The sequence below is a fragment of the Orussus abietinus genome, unplaced genomic scaffold, assembly GCF_000612105.2.
Source record: "Orussus abietinus isolate OABI.00-Male unplaced genomic scaffold, Oabi_2.0 scaffold237, whole genome shotgun sequence".
Classification (NCBI taxonomy): Eukaryota; Metazoa; Arthropoda; class Insecta; order Hymenoptera; family Orussidae; genus Orussus; species Orussus abietinus.
In genome coordinates, this window is record NW_019394386.1 from 1 (window position 1) to 24,192 (window position 24,192).

Genomic DNA, 24,192 nt, shown 5'->3' on the forward strand with positions numbered 1-24,192 from the left:
GCGCGACCCTGCCCGTGAGCAATCTCCCAACTCATCTCTGGTATAGGGATTGAGCAATCTTCTGTAGTACAGGATCCTTGGACGAGCAGCACTGTTGGATTTTTTCGAAATGACAGTTGAGACAATAGAAATACGCTTTGCTCATTGGTTGACAAATGCTACTCGTCGTTTAAAATGTAATTTCCAACACAGTCCAACGGAAAGAACCAATCAAAAGTACACACCAATCCATCATGGCGGCACTCGGAGAACTACGTTGCGCACGTCCCTTTCACGGTCCACTCTCGATGCCTTTACGAACCTCCTCTCTCGTAACGGATTCTTTCTTCTGCTTCATTTTATCCCATTTTAGCATTTACGGTCCTTCTGTGAGGTTCTCTTCTGTGCAAAGAGTTTTCGGGCGAGAGCAGTCTGTAGCTTTTACGTATATAGAATAGTGCAATAACCCGGTAATTACGACAATGTGGAAGAAAACGAGCTTTATACTTCTATGCGTCGCCGTGGTCCTGGCAGCAGGTAATTACGACGGAAAGATACCCGTTCGCGGCAGGCTGTCCGTCTTGGCTTGATTTTTATGCAATGGCAGTTGATGCGAGCGAGTGGGCGAGTGACGTTGCACTATCTCTGATGTGACAGCGTGTACGATATCCACGGTTTTCCCCTCCATCAAAATCCGAGACGGCGGATTGAGCTGCCTTCAAATCGACGTTAGAAGCCCTTTTTGCACGATTCGAAGACGCGTCTCGATGGTTCGAATCGCTAATCGGCCGCTTTCAGGCACCGTGATGTTCGTTTGTAGCTAAAACCTGTTATGCGGACGTTCAATGTTTTTGTGGGCTGGTCGCCAAAATTTGTCGTTGCAACGTCTGCAACGAGTTCTATTACACGGTATCTAGCATACAGCGTTTTACCCAATGGATTTAGAATATATCGGTTGGATAAAAACTTCCAGAAATTTACATTAGTTTTTGATATAAATCTGTATAGAATACAATCCTTTGTAGTAACTCCGTCACCACATTGCTCTTTTTAGTTCTGACTCATCGTCAGTAGATGTTATCCCATTGATTTACGCTCGGAGAGATATCAAGTTTTGCTTGTAAAACAGACTGTTTACTCCCAGATATTGAAACTACATTAATATGTATTTAAAATTGTTCCTAAATATCTGTGGACTTGAATTGAGAAAAGAAATCAATGGTTTTGAAATAAAATTAGTATTGTAAATGGATCAAGATGTATTTCAATGCACATTGATTACAAGGTTTTATAAAAAGAAAACTACTCCTTGAAATTGCGGTTTTGGTATCGAATAATGGAACTGAAGAAGTATATGAATTTATATTTTATTGGCTTGTGAAGATTTTTTAACGTGTAACTATACAGCCAGCAGTTAGTGATAAACACATTACAGATTGTGTACATGCCACAGGAAATTTCTTCATGAACTATGGACAGAGATTGCGTTAATGCAAAGTCGGAACCAGATTTCATAGAATTATAATGGAAATGAAATATTTCCGAGATGTTAATTCTTTAAGTCTGTGCACACGGTGTGTTTTTCCCCGTGCAGCAATAAAGCCACCCCACGACAGATTTTTGACCAGTCAGAGATTTTCCACCACAGATGTGCACGTTCCAATAAGCATCTTCTTAATGTAAAAAATTGTTGTATTGCAAAACATCTTAGTGCACGCTTGGTCTAAATGAACAAAGTAAAAATAAAAAATATCCTAAGTAAAACTAGAAGGAATGTATTATGGAATGGCATCAAACAAAGCACAGGAATTATAATAGGTCTTTGGGGGAGCAAACCAAACACTTATATTGTTCTAAGTCAGGGGAGCTTATCCTCTTTGAAGTATGAAATGTTTTTTCCTTATGTCACCAATATGATTTAATCGATAAACAAACGTGTCAAAGTTCAGATTTATTGATTACATTTACTGACTCCATCACAGTTCAGCTTAATCCTACTTGAGTATAAACAGATAAAATCTGATGCCTTGAAAATATAAACATAAGCTAAGCCGACCTTACACCCTTGCCTTAATTGAAACTTCATTATAAATCCATTTGTATCTCCACAAGCAAATCATAAATCCAAGAAATGTTGCATCTGTTATAATGAATTAACAATGATGTAATAAATAACATGGTATTATTTAGCATTTTTAGGCATGTTGGAACATTTTTTATTTATATGTATTTACGTGCTCATTACACTCGCTCGCTTCCTATATGTCTATGTCGTGATGTAAAGGTCTGTATGCTTTTGCCAGGTGTATTTATTGAATTTTATGTCTGTGTTTAATCATGACACTTCCAAAGTTCAAAATGTTATTGTAAATGTATCTCTTTTATTTTCTTGAGTGCTGTTATTTTTGTCGTTATTATTTAGTGAGCAGTTGAAATTATTTCTGAATATTTGCTACTGCACAGATAATGGAATTTTAAATACTGGAGCATGCACGGACAAAATAGTTTTGATACTTGTAGATCAGTAAGAATCATAAATTCATGATTTACGAAATAACGGGTTGTAAGCTATAATAGTATATTGAGTTTTCATTCTGAACTCTCTTTAAACAAATATAACCATGCAGTTCAACAACTTTCTTGTCCAAGATAAGAAGTCTTGGTGCAATATATTTCAAGTCCTTCATATGATACCATTCTTTCATGTGATATGTAATTGCAAGATTTGAACCATACAGATAACTCTCCATTGGCTTACATACAAACAAAAAAAAGATCAGCGTTATTTTTTTTTAAATATATTGTATTAATAATAATGATATATAACCAGTTTCTATATATAAAAATAATTAAGTCTAGAGCTTTTACAAAAAAGGGGATGCATATTTTATATTCCACTTTATACATAATTCAGTAGTAGTGTAAGGTTTGATTTCAAGTTTACAAAAAGAAAATGTGTTTCGTTTTTCATGTTCCAGGTGAAGATTCAATAAGTGCAAATAAATCAAAATTTGTAGAAAATAATAAAACTGAAGAAGTTGAACAAAAAGTAGACACCCCACAAGTTATAACAATAACTAAAAAAGATAATGAGGTGAAACCAAAATCACCTGTGGAACCGACAATGCCAACTGAATCTGCACCAACTACAGTATCCGAAAGTACTCCAGAGCCAAGTCCTACGACGCCCCCACCCACCAGTGAATCAACCTTTCCATCAACGTCTGACGTACCCGTCAGTCCAACTTTAAGTTCAACTACTGCAAGTGATGCCACGACCAAGGATTCTAAAACCACTACACCAACGCCCACTACTAGTACGGTAGTGCCTGTAACAACCACTGTAAAGCCACCTACAGGACCTGGAAACTGGTTTGTCAACGGAACCACTGGATACTGTATAGTTGTAAAGATGGCAGTGGAATTAAACATCACCTACCCAATGACAAATAAAACGGTTAGTAATGTTTTGTTAAGTATATAATTATTTGGGATTAGCGTATTTGTGTTTGACTGTACAATTTATCGGTACCATAATTTCTTTACTTAAATGAAAATTATTTATTTTATGTGCCTTGTTAATTAACAGTTCAAAACAATATCTTCGTCATAATGGGAAATCAGTGTGATTTTCTCAAGACATGTGTTATCTAGTGTCAACCCTCTTAACATTGAGCTAATATAATATTTCTATTAACTTAACAGGGAAATGTGGTACTACACCTGCCAAAAGATAACAAGACTGCAGTTGCCACTGGAATATGTGGAGCCATTGAACAGAATATAACTATTTCCTGGCCATCCGATATTGTCAATAATTCATTGACTCTGCATTTCATCCAAAATGCAACTTCGAAGAATTACGATCTTCACTGCATAAATGTTACGCTGTCCAGTTCAAACTTCCCGAATATAAGTAGCAGTAAGTAAAGAACACGTCATGCTATTATTTATCCAGGATTAACTTATCTAGCTGTTGGTTCGGCTAGTTAATTGAAATTTGTTGAATGTTACGAAACAGTATTATGCAGTCAACCTTTGGACTTATAACCTTTCTTTGTTTCTTCTTTCAGATGCATCAGTTAATCTGGTTCACCAGAATTCTCATTTCTCAGTTGGTGTAGGAAACTCGTATAGGTGCCTGAGGACCCAACATTTAAAGTTAACCAAAGTTAACAGCAATGTAACCCTTGGATCCTTTGACGTGTCTGATTTACAGTTCCAAGCTTTCAAAACTGATAAATCTTTGATATTTGGTTTCGGTAAGTACATCATTCGGTAATTCACTTTATTTTTTCTTGTCGATAGAAGGTTTTTGTTTGTAAGGATCATCCGTTAAAAAATTTAATTTATTAAGGGGGAATGGTATATCATTTGTTCTGTGTGCGTTTTTACGTCTACGAGAGCTGGAAGGGGGGAAACTTCGCATCCAAAAATGTTTCTGCAGTATGTACTTTGAATAACATGAATTGATGAAATTATAGCAGTCCATAAATAAACCTGTCATGACGGTCCAACACGGTCTTTATGGTTACTCGTTGAATGCTTACGGCACTATTACACAGAGTCACTAATGAAAATAAAAAAAGGGCCAGGCAGGAAAATTTGTACACTTGTCAACACCACATCTTATCACTGGGAACCGCCGTTGAATAGCCAAACTTGACATTTTTGGGTGCGAAAATGGAAACTCAACAAGGACATTTCCCTCCTTAGGCCTCGCATTAGACCTCGCACTCCCAAATTTTTAATAAGCAGAATAGCTTCAACTGTGTGGACAAACAATCGCTTCACGTGGTACATTTGTTTACCCCTTCCACTGCAAAGCAAAGTCTACATATATATAGTCTGAAGTTCGATTTTTACACGTACCCAATGCATACTAGTTCGTGTGGTCTTCTCATGTGCTGCATTCGAGTTTACTCTCTTCCACAGCAATGTGAAGTCCAGACATACATTGTCAAGTTTCCCTTGCATAAAACATGAGCGAATTTCCAGCACAAGTGCTAGTTGTACGTCGTGACGTCATGCGTTGTAGAAAATGCGCAATGGTCGACTAGCAGAAACGGCCAGCTGCATTAACATACTTATCAGGGTCTTTGTAGAATTTCCCATTAGATGCGGTACGTACACGCATCACGAAAACGCACAAAACTTATAAATGTCGAATTTCTTTGTTGTGTAGTACAAGAGATATCTGTTTTCTAATGAATTTCTTATTAACAAAGTCGTTATTTCTTTATGTGACATATGACGTAAGAAAAACGCTCGACATTGCTGGGATAGGACTGCTTGACGTCAAAATCGTGGTGCCGTGATTTTACGGCACGGTACATCAACGACGATGACGTCACAAGTGTTGCCACTACTTGCCGTTACATGGCAGCACGGTTAATTCGGACTTTCATTGAATCGTACCATTTCCCCTTAAACATAATTTAGCCTAGGACATTGGAAATATTTATAACAAATATTTTCCCAGTTGGTGTGCATGTGAATTGGGTAAAGTTTTAACACTTATTTAAATACTAACAAGAAGTCGCAGTGTGGGCTAGATCTAGAATTTTCATTTCCTTTTAAGAAATGTACCATAATGAATAGAATGAATCCACAGTCGTTTGGCCTAGTACTCTAATACACCATAGGTTTCGAGTTTATTAGTTCCCCTAATTATCAACTGTATCATGCGGCCAATGAGCATTAAATTCTTTCTTGATAATACAACTTAATGCAACAACAAAACTGTAACCAACATCGAGCATAATTGATTTTTGCTGTTTGCCTTTTTCATTTTTATTCTTTTTTTATCCGATTTTTACTACTGTAGCTGTATTTGTAATTAAACACTAAATGGCGTTGTCAGAAGAACGCTTAAACTTTATGTTGAATACTCAAACGTACATTAAGAATCGGGGAAAAATTCGAAATCTAAGGGTAATTAGATGAAACGGTCGTACACATGCTGGTTTTTTCGTTGCAGAATCTTTCCAAAAAGTCCCTTTAGACTCCCCAATTTGTAGTAATTTTTCTTTATGTTTTCTCGTTTCCTTTTGACTTGTTGATCGGACTACGCAAGATTACAACGTATTTATGTTTAGCCGAGGATTGCAGTTTGGAAACTCCGGACATCGTCCCGATAGCAGTTGGCTGTGCATTGGCAGCTCTAGTGGTGATAGTGCTGGTGGCATACCTCGTTGGACGCAGACGCACTCAAGCTCGCGGTTACCTCAGCATGTAATCCGGGCTCTATCCCTCTTCTTTTATATCACATGAAACTAATATTCCTTCGGTACGAATCCTTAAGTTTTCAAACGCGTTACTACATTTGTGACCGCGTGCGTCGAGATATAAAATCCAGGGTTCGTTATTTTGTGTGCATCCGTGCATACGGAGCTCGGCGTACGCGGCAGTTAAATTTATTCGTTCGTAAGATTCCAGACATTGCGTTTCCTATTGAATAGAATTTATTAGATGTATTTAGATGATGGAGGGAACCGCTACACCTAGAGAGTAATCGTAATACTAAGAGACGAGATGGCCGTGTTTTGAAGAGAGAAAATGAAAAAGGAGGGAAAAAAAAAGAAAGAATTGATCTACTATCCATCTAGCGGACTCATCTGAAACAAAGAGAATCTCGCTTTTTAAATCTGGTATTAACAGTTATTGTTATTAGCACTGCACTTCACTTTTTATACATCCACTCCGTGCTGTGAAGTACCCGCCTGAGCATTTCATTCTCCCAGAACAACGTCCTCCTCGGAGAGAGGGCTTCCCGTCAGGCTTCATTCTGCGAAAGAAAGTAGGGAAGCACTGGTTAGCTTAAACAGCAATTAGTATGTGATAATGTAATTGTAGTGATTGCCGTTGATGCTAGTCAGCCTCGAGAGCTGGAAAAAAATGACGTACCGGTAATTGCAGTATAAGCTGACTCCCCCCATAAACGGGCATATTTGTAAACGTGATTTCAGATGAGTAGTTGGATGAGCGAACGCACCCGAGGTGCTTCCGTTTATATCTAATTTGTATTTTTGTTACATTCAATTGCAATTATTTCATTTCGAGACCCGTTTCAGAACACGCGTCTAATTATACCACAAAGTGTATTACTAGAATACGAAGGAGCGCGGATGTTTAAAAAAAGAAAACTGGAAACTTCTTCTCCAACACGTCTCATGATATATAAATACGTATATATATCTCGCCCATTTTTAATTCGAATATTGGATCCCTTTGAGAGTTATTAAATTTATTTTGCTGTGTAAAACGCGTGCCATTCATTATTAGTAATGTTTATGCGTACAAGTGACAGAATTCTCCGGAATTCTAGGCACTTCACCTTCAACCACGTCCTTGCGCAATTTTTTTGTATACATGTGACCTTCTGAGGTTTATAACATTACATTACCAAAACTCAAGAGCTTCGTCATTCAACGACGTAGTAATGTTAGAAATTTCGAAATAATTCTGCATGGTTAAATGGTACTAACGAGGGAGAGAGAAAATGAGGAAAAAGGGGAAATTATTATTTTTTATGCTGCTTTAGGATTATTCGTCGTGAGACTTCAATGAATTAGGTCGAAGTCAGGCCAGGGTATGTGGATATAAAATTCTTGGGAGAAAAGAAAAACAACTGTACATATTATAAAGTACTACTTTTGGATTACATAACTACGTCGTGTTTAAACTGGTGCATTGACACTCGTTAATAAAGATACGTAAATACTGCAAAGTTCACCTCTACTCGTGTGATTTTTCGGATATAAAACCGCGTTCCCAGCGATAATGCGTACAATGAACGTGCATTCGCAATTCATATAATTTACGCGTGCGATAGCCTCATACTGCTGAATTTTCATGTACACATATACACGGCAACAGATTAAAATGACCTTGTTTTTTCATTTTTATTTGCAACATCGGTTCTATGCGAGTATCCGTATCTCCTCGCTTCGAACTCTTAACCTTGATTGTTAATTTTTGCGTAGAACATTAAAAATCAATATCGGTATTTTCTGAATAAACAAATCTAGGGGTTATAAATTGTTTCTTCCAATTCTGTGAGTGATGTAAGCTTATAAATTATTTGCCTCAAAATCATCGACATATCTTGATTGTATTGAATGCAAATATTGTACATTAGTGTAATTATACAAGAAAAATTTAACTATGACACAATCTTAATGTTTACTTGCATTTAATTGTTGTTTCATTAGCAAGTGATAATACGCATTTTGAGCTGTCCTCGGATATATTACAAATGTTACGTTGAATTTTAAGCGTATGCAGGGTTGGGTAGGTATGTAATATACTTAATTTTCTTCGTGTATATTACATAGCTTAAGAATATATGGACGAAGCCCAAAGTCTCATCTTAGACCAGGGGGGCAAGCCGGCGCGTAGGAAAGAGAGAGGTAGGAATAGCCATATTGTTGTCTTGTCTTTCAGTATCCTGATTGGTAAATCACCTGCTTCGTATTTTCTGTTTGCTCCAAGTTGTTTCTTTTTGCCACCCCTGTACATAAAACATATTTTTTAACTTTCTTTATACTACAAGTGGCCGAATAAGTTACTAAAAGTCTAGAATATTAATGGTATGTATGTACATCGATCTCGTAAAATATACTGAACTGGTATTTTTCATATCACTAAGTATGTAACAATCCATTTAAATGCAGACTCAACAAAATATAAACGAAATGATTGCGTTTCTTCCTTGTTAATCCTGACAAAATGATATACAAAAAAAAAGGAGGGCAACGTGTCCAAAAAAAATGGATGACTGTCCGAAAGAACGGAAGACCATCGTAGTTGTCCTCTGTTTAAAGGGTCGCTTCGGCATATAGCCTTTTCAACTCTTGCAGTCTCTTCGGACAGAATACCCTACGTCTTGAACACTTGGCAATCCCCTGATTTGTCGGATTAAAAAAAAATCACTCCGCGAGCAGATCCAAAAGCTAACAAAACGATGACTTACGATCCGAGGATACGCAGTCTGTGCGTATTGCACATTTATCCGAATTCCCAAGCGCGGTCTAATTAATTTCATTCCTGAAAGAAAATTGTCACAATGGCGGGCGTCCGGAAATACCCTGAGCGTATAATTCACTTTCCAGACTGCAATTAATTACTCGCGGCAATCTAGACGTTCCTTAATAAAGAAATTTGATGGCCCGACTAAAATTGATTTTGCAAGAATCAGAGTTGCAATCTAAACAATGACAAAGTAATATCAGGCGGAAGCGATTTTGGTAATCTCCCAACTTATCTTTGTCTTTACTCGCTTCTCTTAAAGTGTCCACTAAATCTCAGCCAATCAGAGGAAGCTAAGATTTTGGCACAACAATATGGCTACCTTTCCATTGTTCCTACGTGTTCCCCTCTTGCTCTGGCACTCACCACTGAAATATATAGTAAACTGGATCTCACTTCACACTTTAGAATACACGGCGAGTTTTGTCCCAGAGAGAGAGAAAGATTTAGCTGTCTCTATATCCTTGTTACACAGAGTTCAGTAAGCATTGGTGCGACGAAGATACGCAGTGGGCGGATTTCCATCATTGTTTCACCCTCAGAAAAAATATACCTGCCCTTGTTTAAGAGATGCGTGCGCATCATTTGTACAGTCCGAAAGGAAAGTTGAGTGGAATGCTGGGAGATGATAGTGCAAACCTTATCGGTAGGACAATAGTTTGACAGAATGTCATATTTCTGTATAGTAAAATCATGCAGGACGTTTCGCATTATTTATCTTTAATTATTGTACTCCGAATTAATTATCTAAGGATGCTTCTCTATGAAGAAAAAGATGTGTATCAGGATTGTACACCTAATAGTGGGGATGACTTCAAGGACAGCTCGAGCAGAGCCCTCTGGTGAGCATTCCAGTTTACTATATATTTCACTGCACTCAACCCTCTGGTTTGAGCTACGTCCAAGTCTAAGGACAGAGTTCAAAGAGACAGTGGATAAGAGACTATTATTTCGCGCACTCCCAGTTAAACAATTGCGCAACGCAATATGGCGACGACCTATCTAATGTTATGAGGGAGAAAGAAAAAGGAAAATCTCGTAATTCTCCCTATCTTTTGTTCTACTTTCTCCGTAAGAATACCAAGAAAATAATTATATTTGCAAGATCCATATTTCCTACGTTCGTGATCAGTTAGCCGTGAATTCTTCTTCATTGAACCAATAATAACTATTTGTAGTTGGTGGAATTTTTTGAGACACGAAAATCTTGGCATGAGAAGCTTAAAAAGTAATAGGAAATCAAACACAGGATATAGTAGCCAATCAGAATGACGGCTTAAGAACAGTAATTGACTGTAATAACCGAGGTCGTGACCCGGAAGACTAACAACCAATAAGAATTGTAAAGAGAAAAATTGACAGCCAATCATCGTTCGCTAACAATAACCGCAATACGGCTCGGTTATCACCTATACTTTCAATTTGTAATCTTTTTAACCTCGTTGTATAAAAGCATATAGGTAAGTTGACATATATTTCGAATTTGCACTGTGATGAAATCATTCTGTAGATGTTGGCATGATAACTCTGTCATTTGCATTCAAGGTTCGTAGCTATTTTGTGTAGATTGTATTTCGTATATAGAACTTCACAAATATCGGTGTACCCTGCTTAAATAGATGTATGTAATTTGAGCACGTAAATTTGAAATGTCTGTCAAATGATAATGTCCTTTTTATAATTTAATGTAATTATTAGTTTGTCAATAGTATGTTCGCAAATTTGCGGAATGTTAATACCATTGATCAATACTTTTTGTGACTCAACATACAGTTTGTAATCTCTAATGCCATAATATATTTATATAATTAGATTTTAATAAATTAATTTAATTTTTAACATTCCAATCGTGATAAGTGATTACTCACTATGTGTAAGGGAGTTTGACATTTTTATTAACTATTCTTTACATTTTATGCTTCGAATGGAAAGTGTATATCACTTAAAGTACATGGTTGGAATTATATTTTTTGTAAGTAGAATTAGAGGATTATTTGAACGAATATTTAAACTTATTGTAAGAATAACCCTTTAACTACAATCAATATATATGTAAACTGTGGGATAGTAACCTTGGATTCGTCAACATATATGTGGTTTTGAATGTCAACCGGTTTTGTAAAATTCATATATAAATCGCAGTATTTATAATTATACTTCTCTAGCATATTCAATTCTACGTACATTTTTAGTTGCTACATTCCTTTGGAACAAGTAGCAGCTAAATGGTCGAGAGTAGTTTTACTGTTGTAAGTTATCTATTCTAGATTTTGTTAATTTTAGTTATTATCTCCAGATATTTTGTCTGTGTGAAGTAATGTAATTGTTTACAACCTGAGTTAAGGAAGAATTTCAGTCAAGTAATGCTGATGAAATTTGGATTGAAGCGATCATCATCTTTACTTATGCAGCATTAACCGTTATTACATAGATTTTGTTCCTTGTACATACTTTTAATTTGCATTAATCATCTCTTATAATTTGTGATGGTTAAAAAATTAAATGAATCGAATTGTGATCCACTTTATTTATGATATATGCATTTGTCTGAATTCATTGTTGTCATTTAAATAGATTTTCTTGATAAAGTAGTTTAGTATCGGTGGCATACATTTGAATTGGAAATAATTAAATTCTATTTCTTTTTTAGGAATCAAGTGATTTAATTTTATAAGATGTTTGAATGGGCATACAATGGGGCGAACGCCTCAATACCACGTAATGTTGGCCCAGAATGTGCATACTTTTTACCTAACAGACGGAAAATACTTGAGACAATATTTTCAACGGTGTTTATAATATTTCTGTGCACCTGGGCATGGAAAAGAATGTCTTTACCTAAACTAGCAGTCCATTTTAGACCTAAGCGACGAGGTGAAAAAATATTATTGGTCTTAATGTCTTTTATACTAGGAATGGAGATAGGTTTTAAGTTTACTAGTCGAACAGTTGTATATATTTTCAATCCTTGTCATGTGACATCCATGTTACAGGTAAGCTGATGAAATACACTCTAGTTATTGAAAGTTTATTAATTATTGATCAAATATATATTCTATTTAAACTTTCAGTTGTACCTGCTGGCTGCTGAGCCAAGTCCACTTGTAACTGCTATTTTCAGGATACAGTTAAATCTAATGAATGGTCCATTTTTAGCTTATGCATTTCCAGAAACTGAATCACGAAGGGTACAATTTATAACTTTGCATAACTTTTCTATTATCTAGAATGTGAGTAATGAAATGTAATTTCATTTTAGATATTTGCTGACAAGGCATTGTATTATATTCAGCATGCCTTAATGGTAGTAATTCCTTATTACTTATTAAGGATAGGAGGTACGTTGATGTAGATAAAATAATAAGGCAATGTCTAATTGTTCACTTCTAAGTGAGGATATATGTCAGATTCTAGAGATCAAACTTTTTATAAATTTCCTGGTAAAATCAATGTCTTGATCCTCCAATTAAGTCATTTCATAAATTTAATTCTAAGAAACAGTTTAATCTAAATGGAATATCTGGATGGCATAGTCTCAGATTAATTTCAAATAACATTCAACTTCACCTACAGTCAAATTTGATTTATTGCTTAGGTCCATACACTGCAGAACCTCTATCGGATATGAGTTGGTGTGCGTTTTCATTTGGACTCAACATGGCTTATCATTTCCTGTTTCTTCAATTTATGGCTTTGGTAAATTTGGTATTTTATGTACATTGAATGAACATTTAGTGACTCTCGTACATGTTTTCATTCAAGTTCTGATATTTTCATCCACAACTCAAGTTACGTACATGCATCAAATTTTTATCTCTTAGATAAGCGTGTCTTGTATTGAAAATATCAGACATTATAAGGAAAATTAATCTCTACATGAAACTTTTTTTTCAGCCGATACAAGTCAATTTGAGTCATATTCTATGTCCAGCAATATTGGATCCATTTGGAACTGAAAATTACCGACTCTGGACATTAGTTCATCAGGGAATTCTTTGTCCCTTGTTATGCAAGTTTATATGCGCAACATCTTCCTTCTTCTTAACGAAATTTCCTCCTGCAAAAACTGAGCCAACATTAACATCTGCGATACAAGAATCTAGTTGCAACTGGGATGACAATCATAGCAAAGAATCCAGTAAAACTTCAGATCTAGTGTCTAGTAGCAGCCAAAATTCTCACAAACATGTTGAGTAAATGTAGTAAGTCTGCCGTAAATTGTAATAAGACCGCCTGCGCTAAAAAGCAACCTGTCCAATTCTGATGTATCTTGTACGTATACGCTTTCACGTTACCTAAAAGTACTAATATGTACTAAATGTTAATATAAAAATGAGACTAGAATTCGTTTGAGATCTTGCTCTTGATGATTTCGAATGGAAACTCAACTATACAAAATTCAAGTTTTAACTCTGTCATAAAATAAAATAAATTTTTAAGGGTACTTTTGTTGCATGAGTAAACGCAAAAGGACTTGTTTCTTTGAAAATATATACATGAAGCAGAACTTGTAATTCCTGAAATGCAAATATGGGAATTCAGATATTTCTCTCGAAAGAATGTTTAGAGCATTTTTAAACTTGTTGCATAAGTCAATAAGATTAGTATGTATTCATTTTATTTTTATTTCTATTACTTGCTGAGTTTCTATAGAAATAAAGATATGTGCTTTCTAAGGCCTCGTGTTATGTATAAAGTCGTCCACATTGGTCAGTGACATTTTCTTCTCATCTTTCAACTTAATTGTAATTGAATCATTTATTTGATAACATAAAAAAATGTTAAAGTAATAAAGAAGCCAAAAAATATAATATTTGCGTAATAATATTAGTTAAACTTAAAGGTACCTTTTCATAAAAATGGTATATTATACTAATTGTCAAAACTGTAATTCTAGCTATCCATCTAAGCGTAGTATAAATATTTAATTGAAGTATTCTGACCAAAATAATTATGCCTTTTCATAAGCGCTTTTTGAATGAATTATTTTCTTTACATAAAACTAATAATTAAAGAAATCTTCTTATACTATAAAATAGCAAGACCTTAAAATCATAAGATTCGCGGAAAGTGGAAAGAAAAGTCAATCTATGTACCTTTCACAGTTTGTCATTTGTGCAGATAAATCTAAAAATATTAAACTAGACCATAAAGTGTTACTGTTAAACTATTTCTCTCGAACGGAGAAGTGTAGAAAGTATCATTGGAATTAAATTCACGATCTTTGAAAGAGAAAATGGTATCTTAAGACTAGTGATAGTTTTCACGGTGATGTTTTTGTAAAATAATTAATTTACATTTGATTAAGAGGGAGCAAGATAATCATTAAAGATTGAAGAAATATTTCTTTTTTGTAATGTCTTCATCTTTTACTTGACAAGTACCGATACAGTGCTGTAATAGGTATTAGGATCAAATGATCACAATTATTAAAATAATATGGGCTGTCATTAGTGACGAATAAAATGCTTTATTAACCAAATAAAAAACATAAATATTTTGATATCCTGCTAAAAAACAGAATAGCAGCACTATATCTGATTATTAATCTCTGTTAGATTAAAATATTATACAATTTCTATATAGAACATCATTAATAATCAAGGTTGATGACATATTCTATTGTAATTATAATGCATATAAACACAAACCTCTTTTGTTTTCATGAAAAAAAATCTGAACGTATTAAATAAAATGATTTATTTACAAACAACAATACACTTATCAAGAAGATAATACAAAGGTTACAGACCTTCGCTTGATAATTTTACCTATACTTTTGTACAGAACTATGTTGTACTTAAAATAAAAAGGAATGAAACATCAGGCAGCATAATATCCAAAGCAAGATGTAAGTTCAAGCGGCTTTGCTTACCGATATTATTTAATATGATACAATAAATGCATAGTTGTTAATATGTAAACTAATGGAATCATTGACTAGGTAAGAACGCTATTATTACTAGAGGATGATTGTATCATAATTATTTCTTGGATTAGAATAATATTAATTTAATGCGGAAAAACGGTTAAAAACATGATTAGCAAGTTAAAAATTCCAATTTAGTTATTATTCTAGAGACTATGTAGTTCTATAATGGTATATTACGCCTATAAAACAGTCAATTCACGCGTGACTATAGGGGGATTATATTTTACTCTGTACAAGTCCTCCTATGCTCTAAAAAATATTTTACTTTTACTCTAACGTTTCTTTTTGATAGAACTGTCACTCGCTTAAGGCACCTTTACAATTTCGACAAATGACTTCTAACAATAGCAAAGTATGCGTCCCAAGTTGCAAAAACGTGAAACATCATCATCATCATCATTAGTATTACTACAATAAAGAGTTCATTGTCTTCACACTTTATCAACCATTAATGCGTAGAAGGCGAAAACGCTGTACGTAGGATACTTAACTATCGTAACTTGTCTCGCTGGAATACCGAAGTTCAAAGCACCGATATGCAGGCGTAAGGCGGGCGAGAAATTTAATCAGTTAAGTCTATGAGGAAAAAGTAACACCTTTTGCAAGCCAAACAAAATCGGCGACAAAATGTTTATAAGAAATAACATTTATTTCTTAGTGTTCGAATAATGATTCTGTATGTACATACAGAATTCTGTACAAAAGTTTAGAAGAAATCAACGAATTCTATGGTAGATGTGATAGTAGTAATAAATATATACAGTAAAATGTCTGACTTGTAATTATCGCAGTTATTGAAATATAAATTTCTTATTATTGAGCTCTGTATCGTTAGCACACTTCTGCAAATTTCATTCACATGTAATAAACAATATCTTTATTAGGAGCCTTGTTTTTCCTTAATCTACTTAATTCGGAAGAAATAAAGAAATATTGCGCGAAATTTATAAATCAAGTGCAGAATTGAAAATGTTGTAGTGTCAAATTCATCATTCTAATCTCTTCAATATTCCAATAAAAGTATAAAATTTAAAGGAGTATGCAATATCATAGTTACTAGAACGTATTCTCGTATGATTATAAATATACCTTGAAGCAAACTTATAGTTCGTACAAAACAATATCGATAGTATATCATTTTGAATTTCATGCAATTGTATAAAAATGCTAAGACCTGCATTAATATTACAAAAATATCAATATTCCTACGCTGAAATGTTCTTTAATGAATATCATGATACCTTCATGAATTTTTATATTAACAAGCATAATTTTTGAGAATAGAATAATTTTCCAACCACAAAAACTAAGCGAAGGTTTCATAGACTTTATGACACATAATATGGTTAATGAATCTTAGCAAATCTTTTCTTTTTTTGAAGCAATATATTTTAAATGTAGTACTTAATAGAGATTTAATAATTGCTATAAAAATTATAAGTGCTTACACTGTATCCAGTTAATCATAAAAATAAAATAGCATCTAATTTGTACCAACGACAAGTATCTACTAAGAAAACTGTTTTTTAGATTTGCAAAATAAGTCAGTTTACAGTCTTTTCTGTATAATAGTGGAAAATAATTCGTTTGTATTATGTTTGTTTCATTATGTATAAATCATTGAAATACAACGATACAATTAATTCGAAGACATTTCTGATAATGAAACCAATAATTAATTTTACTTACAATAAATTGACTAAGAATGTGTGCCTTCGTTTTTCAGCAAATATTTGCTACTAAGCAACATATATATATATATATTTGAATTAATGCCATCTGATAAAACAAAGACATTAGAATCTAATCAAGGTACAGACTATTTACAGTTTCACCAATTACTTAAAAAATTGGTGAAGTATTTATGACCACGATTTTCTTCCTGAGAAAAGAGAGTCGAATTTCATGACTGCAAAGTTCTACTTAAACGTAGATTTTAATACAATTATTCTGGCACCGACAGTACGCCGAACCATCGAGGAATGTTTCTTTGCAGTTATAGACAACAGATAGCAAACTGTTAGCCATCCAAAGGTGGTCCTAGGTATACCATAGAAACTTCGGTATTCCCATACACGGCACTCACAGAAGGGTATAACCTTTTGTTCGGCAGGCCTGTGGATATATATTTTGGTTATTTCAATGAGTACATGTTAATAACAAACTGTAATAAGAATAGATTTTATATATCATTTTTTTTTAAAAGAGTCCCTCACCTAATATAATATTACATAATACATGTTTAAAACACCAGGTTTACGAGACTATATTACAAAACAAAATTTTTTGGAAGTATTACAATTATGGAAGTATTTTTATCACAAGTAAAAATATATATAAAAACTATATTTACCTCTGAATGCAACACCCAAAAATTCATAATTTTTCTCAAAGGATAAAGTGTTATCGTCACAATCCAATATTACTCTGATTCTCTCACCAATCTGAAATTAAAATAAATAAGTCTGTTGGATTTCCAAAGAGGAAATGCTTTAATGAATTAGATTAAGATTAAAAGAAATTATAAAAAAAAAATATTACGAAAATAATCTCATAAATACTCTTTAGCAGCTAATAGGCCTCGTTAAACTAATAAATCTCGTTATCATGTAAAATCGTTATTTCTCTTAAATGTAATATTTCTATGATAACAGATTTATATATACACATACTTGATACTTAGGTGCATTATTAAGTAGGGGATAGTTTCCTTGCACATCTCCATTATGCAGCAAAAGATTTTCAACTAGATTCCAGCCCCATGAGTGCTCATCAGCCCCTAACAGAGCCATATATCCATGGTACAATAAAGCAGCTTCTTTAGTGGCAATGCCTATGACAGCAACTGTACCTAATGGGCCTTCCCAAATAACTTCCCAGGCATGCCTACCATGTCGAAAACCTATTTTGCCTCTGGATGCATCTGTACTTTGTGCTACTGGATGTCTACAAAATTTAATCCCATGGTAATAATTAACAAAGAAACATAGGAAAAAAGAAGCACCTCTGCCTCGCATGGTATTGCATAAAACATAAATATTAAACCGTCAAATATCAAGATTTCCAGCAGCAACTGCATTACAGCAATTGGAGCATACATCTATCAGAAATTCTATATTACGTTAAATATAATCATACCGTAACTGTGCTACATTATACCGATAGATTCTCCGACTACCAAATTTAATTATAGTATTTTTTCCATATTAAATTACGATTCCATATTAAATTGAGAATTTAAATAAAATAATTATAGTCTAACAGCTTCTTGAAATAATGACAGACAGAAGAATTTCAGCTGAAAGAAATGAGTGATATTGAAAGTACCTGTGCAGTGTAAAGCCATTGGGCTTAATGTAGATGTTACGGGAACAATCGTTAGGGTTCCAAGCATGATAAAACGCCCGCAGCTTAGCTTTATATGTGGGCAACGACGATAGCAAGTCGGAACTAAGTGCTTCCTGGGCAAGTTTCCTGATACAATGCATCCGCCACACATCGTTATTCTCGTCATTTAAAAATCTATACCAGTTTTTACAAACTAAAGAACAATTTCTCAGCGTGTGAAGGTCTAAGTAAGAGAATATCACTTCCAAAACATGATCGGGTAGTCTAGATGCTATATCGTCCATTTTGCCGGTTCTCTGGTCGAGGGAAACGTCAGAACGGCAAGTGGACGAAACGGAACTAAGATCACACACACCTGACTGTTGCTTTTGCTCTTCTTTCAACAGTGCATTTCTAATTGAACGCAGGTCATTATCCCAACTAGTTATATCTACACGTCTTAACAGCAATGCAAATTGCACCTGTTAAAGATTATACCATTTAATTTATAGCTTACAACACGTTTTAAAAATACGTGAGTTAATTCGCCACCGAGTCGCTAATCAATTGACGAATACGCGTGGTTCCTAATTCAACTCGTTGAAGATATCTAAAAATTACACACAACTAGGGGCGCAATGGATTTGGATAGGTTTGGATCTGCCGTTTTCGCAACAATATTGAACTTTTGAGAAATTCCGAAAGATGGCGAAGTCAACTCGGAAAAAAACATATATTAAGTTTCCACCACTGAGATATGTTGTAAACTGAATCACTGAGATATTTAGCCACTGAAATATACAGTAAACTGGAACGCTCACCACGCTTTAGAATACATGGCATGTTTTGTCCCAGAGAGAGATAGATTTAGCTGTCTCTGCATCCTTGTCACACAGTTCAGTGAACATTGGTGCAATAAAGATACGCGATGGGCGACTCTCCATCATTGTTTCACCCTCAAAGAAAATATATCTACCCTTGTTTAAGAGATGCGTGCGCATCATTTGTACAGTCCGAAAGGAAAGTTGAATCGAATGCTGGGAAATGATAGTGTAAACCTTATCGGTAGGGCAATAGTTTGACAGAATGTCATATTTCTCTATAGTAAAAGCATGCAGCACGTTTCGCATTATTTACCTTTAATTATTGTACTCCGTGATTAATTATCTAAGGATGCTCTCTATGAAGACAAAAATGTTTAATAGGACTGTACACCTAGTAGTGGGGATAATTTCAAACAGCTCGAGCCGAACCCGCTAGTGAGCGTCCAGTTTACTATATATTTCAGTGTATTTAGCAAACTAGAACATTCGTCACCAGGGTTGGGTAGGTATAATACGTCATTTAATATAATTCATATCATTCTAAATAGAAAATAATAAATCCATTTGGAAATTTGATATTAAATAGGGTTAAGTTAAAAGAAGGTTGAGCACAAGCGTCAAATTACTTAGTCCTTCAAAATTTTTACATGTTTACACGTGCGCTAAAAGACGTTTATAACCTAGCGGATACATATATCGTGCATCTGCAGCATCCGCCATATTGGAAACGTAAGATTTTAACGAATTTTGAACGCAAGCGCCAAGTAATTTATTTCATACAAATATTTACATGCTCACGTGTGTGCTAAAATACGTTTATAATCTAGCGGATGCCATATATCGCACATCTGCGGCATCCTTCGCCTTGGAAACATAACCAAGGCTTTGATTACCGAATGTTGAACTTTTTAGCAGTATTCTTTGCTATATCGCAAGCTGTTGTGGGCAAAAAATGCAAATCTGATGTGACATTCACCGAAGATAAAAGAAATTACAATTTATATTTTGTACCTTTCCTTACAAATTCTTTAATGCTATATACAATTATTTTTAGGGGATGTAGAAGAATTCAAATGATAAAGAACATACATATCATCGTGATGCCAATTTCACGCTTCTGCTGCTGATTATAATAATTTTAATTGTGATGTAAAATGTAACGTAACTATTTCTTTTTTGTCCTTTCTAATTTATTCTTTGATGTCTTTGAGTCTTTCTTGTTTTTCTTCGATTTCTCTTTAGATTTGATGGTTTCTTCCTTTTTACTTTTGTGCTTTTTTTGTTCTTTCTTCTTGGCATTTTCCTTAGAGGATCGCTTCTTCTTCTTTTTCTTTTCCTCTTCTGAAGATGATGAATCTAATCAACAGGTACATTAATTATTCACATACATCATACTTAAGAGAAAACCTACACACCATCATTAAAAATGTTCACATCGATTTAAGAGTCAAAACACAGTATTTACCTGAACTTTCCGAAGACTCCGAACTGTTGGAAGAGCTGGAACTTGTAGAGGAACTTACAGTACTGGATGATTCTTCTTCACTTTCCTTTATTACAGAAGGAACCAATACTGGTTTAGGGCGTGATTTTAAATGTTCCCGCAAGTCATCTCTGCAAATAGCATTGAACAACATATTTAAACCTGTTTAGTTATTTTACAGAAAATTATTTGCCTATGTACTCACGTCAAACCACCTAGACCAATAGACGTGAAGAAGTTAATTGCAAAACGAGTATTTTTGGGGTCATCTCTTGGAAACAGGCCGTCAAAAGCTCGTTGCAAAGTTCTGTGTGAGTAATTGAGCATTGTTTCAGACAATAATTTATTTTACAAATGATAGATCTAAATTTATATGTAACTATAATAAATGCTATACTTACATGTCCTTTACGCGTTGATTCAGTTTGGATAGACCAAGATATTCGGACAGTTCTTGAAACAGAATTTTAATGAATATTCGACTGGAACTTGTAGTATCTTCTTCATTTAATCTTATGCAGGATAAAACTTCCCAAGATATTGAGTCCGTAAATAAAAGATGCGCAAAGAACTTTGAAACATTCCGCAACTTATTTGTGTCAAGTCGATGTATTGTATCATAAGAGTCTTTGAAAATTTGCTCAAACGGTGTGACGTACATCTTATTTATAGCACAAAATCTCTGAAAAATATTAAGGTAAGAAACGTATTAATGTCACTTATTCTTTCATACATGAAACTGATTTAATTACTGAAAAAATACAATCATATTCTAAATGTTACTTACTCCAGCCAAGAGTCCAAAGAACTTCTCGTACGTTCTCATTTCTGCACAACAGTCCAAGAACATGTGGCAAAGTTCAATCTCTTGACCAGGTTTCAATTGCATTTTCATTAACTTATGTGCACACTCCTCAAAGTCAAGAGACGAGTGAATAGTTAAATAAATTGTTCTTCTTAAGGCTGTTAAATTTGTCTCAGTATTGTCAACAATCACATCTTTCTTAGCTTCTCCTAGAATGTCATAAATGGCGATAGTTCACATAAATCTACTTTCTAACGAATTAATAGACAAATGAGATACCTGTTTCATTACTACTGTCTTCATCGGAACTTTCCTCTTCTTCGTCTTCATCATTGCTATTTTCTGATCCACTACTATCAGTATCCAATATTTCCTTACTTAATGCTTTGTATTTCTCTTCATTGACTACATACTCTGAGTCAAACTTGAAAACGTCTAAAGAAAAAAAGAGAGATTGGCACATTATATAAAATGTAAATAATTACAGAGAGGCTATACTAGTTTGACAATCATTCTCTTACTCAATATATCCTGAGAATCAGTTGCCTCATCTAAAGTGATTAAATGGGTAAATTGATTTTCTTCCTCAACAAGATCTAGTTCCTCACTTACAGCTTCATGATCTTTGAAACCATCCTTTCGAATTTGGAACATAACTTCTATCATATATTGTACCTGAAAAATTACAAACATGTATTTGATAATACATACAGAAAAACTGAAATGCAAATGAATATGCACAACCAAAGCTTACCCTTTTATCCAATTGACCTTCGTGCAAAATGTTTCTTAACATTTCAAAAATAGCTTCAATTCCTTTTCTGGAAACCTCCGTTAATTTCATGCCACATTCTTTCAGAAATGCAATTGCTACTTCAACGGAATCATCGGTCGGAGTTTCCACTAAAAGTGTTAAGATTTCCAGGGCAAGGATTTCATGGGCCACACGTTGATTCACCAAATGGGCTACAAAAGTTCCCGATGATATGCATAATGGTTTGTCATTTCGTCGAAACCCACGTTTAAATTGTATTATGAGCCTTTTAAGCAGAAGCTCTCCAATATTAGGGAACTATAAAAGGTTTCATTGTTATTAACATAAAATTAAAATAAAATATTCTATTAAATACATGTATACGACAATACATACCTTTGAATTAATAACTGCTGTGAGTGCAGCATAAACTGACGTAAAAGTAGGAGATGCAGCTTGGGCTTGAATAATCGAACGAGCTAACAATCCTCTACCCCGAACAATGTTCTCTCTCAGAAGTTCTCTGGTAATCAGTCCAATATTGCTTGTATTAACTTTATTGATATAACCATGAATAGACTTTTTAAGAGCTTCCCATGCAATGCGCTGATAAGCAGCACCAGATTTATCAGTGATTTCTGCCTGCATCATACGTAATTTAGCAGGTGGAATATATGCTCCGCCAGTTTTAGATGTGAGAAGATCAACTGTCCGTTTTTCTTTTGCAGAAATGTTTTCACTTGGTTCTGATTCTGGATCTTTGGCACGTTCTCCATGGGATCGTAATCTATCCAGATTATCGTCATGCTCTTTTCGGCTTCTGTTATGTCTTACATCATCACCATATTCAATATGTTTATCCCTCTGGAAATCACCATAGCTTTCTTTATATCTATCATCCATATACTTCCTATCACTGCCTCTTCTATTTCTACTTTTCCGATCGATGCTTTTATAAGAACTGTAACCTCCTTCTCTGTGTCTATTATAGATTTTGTCTCTGTTTCCTTTACTTTTGTCCCTTCTGTTTTCATCCTTCTGTGAGATACAATCATTTTCTCTGTACCTTTTATTGCTCTCATCTCTGCCTCGTCTACTTCTGCTTCTTCTACTATCATTGGCATCATGTTGATGGCTTTTCATATCTGGCTCAAGAGACTCTTTCGTTTCTCTACTTGTTCTATTCTTTTCTCCTTTTTCCTCTTTGTCGCTATACCTTGAATACTTCTTTTTCTTATTGTGAGAGCTATCCGTTTCTCTCGTGCGATTAGAATTGTCTTCATTATTTTTACTGTCAATATTCTCGCTCCAAGATGGCAAGTCAAAGTCATCGTATGTTTGTGGTGCTGGTGGATTAGGGTCTTTGTCATTATTCCGATGAGAATTTTGATCTTGATTCTTTGTCGAACTTCGTTTACTTTCCTTCTTCTTAGATTTAGAAACCGTTTTCTCCTCCCGATCAGAATCACTACTTTCGGAGGATGATGAAGATGTATTGTGTTTTCTTTTCTTTCGTTCCTTTTTAGCGGCTTCTGGATTCTTTGTATATTCTTTCAAACCCATGCTTACTTTGTATCTAACAAAAGTATTTCAATGTAACCAAGTATAACTCGCACAAAGTACATACGGTGGAAGAAATTATGTACTGCAAAAAGGAACTTTTAGCACATTTGTCTAAACCATAATACACGTATGCAGAATGTTATTCAGTTTCGAAGGGAAAACACGCGAACTTTATTAAAAAAGTCGTGCAGAATTGAGAAATTCAACTACCAACTTGATCTATTAACCTCGCAGGAGCACCGATGCAGGTAAGTGAGAGTTTATTTAATACTTTGCTACATGAGTAACTATGTCTCCATCGTACTTCTAAATCCCGGATTCAGTGAAGCGCATGTTTCCACCGTATGACTACGTTTCTATCGTACTCGAAATCCGGGATTTATCGGGATCGGACCCCGTAAATCCGAATTGAAGTATCAATCGAGACGCTCAGAGAGTTTATTACGTAAAGCAAATTGAGCGAAAATATGAAAAATGAGTAGCTCACGGTATTAC

At 34.5% G+C, this 24,192-nt stretch overlaps 4 protein-coding genes across 7 annotated transcripts; 2 read left to right on the forward strand and 2 right to left on the reverse strand.

Moving 5' to 3' along the window:
* Positions 1 to 298: 298 nt before the first annotated feature.
* Positions 299 to 7,708, forward strand: LOC105703921 (lysosome-associated membrane glycoprotein 1). The gene is made up of 5 exons (XM_012432707.2): positions 299 to 516; positions 2,958 to 3,436; positions 3,685 to 3,901; positions 4,053 to 4,241; positions 6,078 to 7,708. Exons 1-5 carry the CDS (start codon positions 462 to 464, stop codon positions 6,215 to 6,217), a joined length of 1,080 nt encoding a protein of 359 aa, XP_012288130.1. The 5' UTR covers positions 299 to 461; the 3' UTR covers positions 6,218 to 7,708.
* Positions 7,709 to 9,917: 2,209 nt separating this feature from the next.
* On the forward strand, positions 9,918 to 15,827 carry LOC105703923 (transmembrane protein 164). Of its 3 annotated transcripts, XM_012432708.1 has the most exons (7): positions 9,918 to 10,080; positions 10,188 to 10,469; positions 11,660 to 12,002; positions 12,081 to 12,197; positions 12,269 to 12,347; positions 12,605 to 12,705; positions 12,904 to 15,827. In XM_012432708.1, the coding sequence occupies exons 3-7, from the start codon at positions 11,685 to 11,687 to the stop codon at positions 13,204 to 13,206; spliced, it is 918 nt and encodes a 305-aa protein (XP_012288131.1). In that variant the 5' UTR covers positions 9,918 to 10,080; positions 10,188 to 10,469; positions 11,660 to 11,684; the 3' UTR covers positions 13,207 to 15,827. The 3 variants fall into 3 exon arrangements, with proteins under 3 accessions (XP_012288131.1, XP_012288132.1, XP_012288134.1); XM_012432709.1 differs by lacking the exons at positions 9,918 to 10,080; positions 10,188 to 10,469 and adding an exon at positions 10,480 to 10,554; XM_012432711.1 differs by lacking the exons at positions 9,918 to 10,080; positions 10,188 to 10,469 and having other exon boundaries at positions 11,743 to 11,883.
* On the reverse strand, positions 14,693 to 19,977 carry LOC105703924 (F-box/SPRY domain-containing protein 1). Its single transcript, XM_012432712.2, has 4 exons — positions 18,269 to 19,977; positions 17,614 to 17,887; positions 17,295 to 17,385; positions 14,693 to 17,056 (listed from the first exon to the last, which is right to left on the reverse strand). The coding sequence occupies exons 1-4, from the start codon at positions 18,571 to 18,573 to the stop codon at positions 16,962 to 16,964; spliced, it is 765 nt and encodes a 254-aa protein (XP_012288135.1). The 5' UTR covers positions 18,574 to 19,977; the 3' UTR covers positions 14,693 to 16,961.
* A 97-nt stretch (positions 19,978 to 20,074) lies between these two features.
* On the reverse strand, positions 20,075 to 24,155 carry LOC105703898 (pre-mRNA-splicing factor CWC22 homolog). Of its 2 annotated transcripts, XM_012432666.2 has the most exons (10): positions 23,912 to 24,155; positions 22,531 to 23,710; positions 22,135 to 22,452; positions 21,902 to 22,055; positions 21,660 to 21,815; positions 21,363 to 21,589; positions 20,977 to 21,257; positions 20,781 to 20,882; positions 20,558 to 20,706; positions 20,075 to 20,448 (listed from the first exon to the last, which is right to left on the reverse strand). In XM_012432666.2, exons 2-10 carry the CDS (start codon positions 23,695 to 23,697, stop codon positions 20,258 to 20,260), a joined length of 2,745 nt encoding a protein of 914 aa, XP_012288089.1. In that variant the 5' UTR covers positions 23,698 to 23,710; positions 23,912 to 24,155; the 3' UTR covers positions 20,075 to 20,257. The 2 variants fall into 2 exon arrangements, with proteins under 2 accessions (XP_012288089.1, XP_012288088.1); XM_012432665.1 differs by lacking the exon at positions 23,912 to 24,155 and having other exon boundaries at positions 22,531 to 23,903.
* Positions 24,156 to 24,192: the final 37 nt, after the last annotated feature.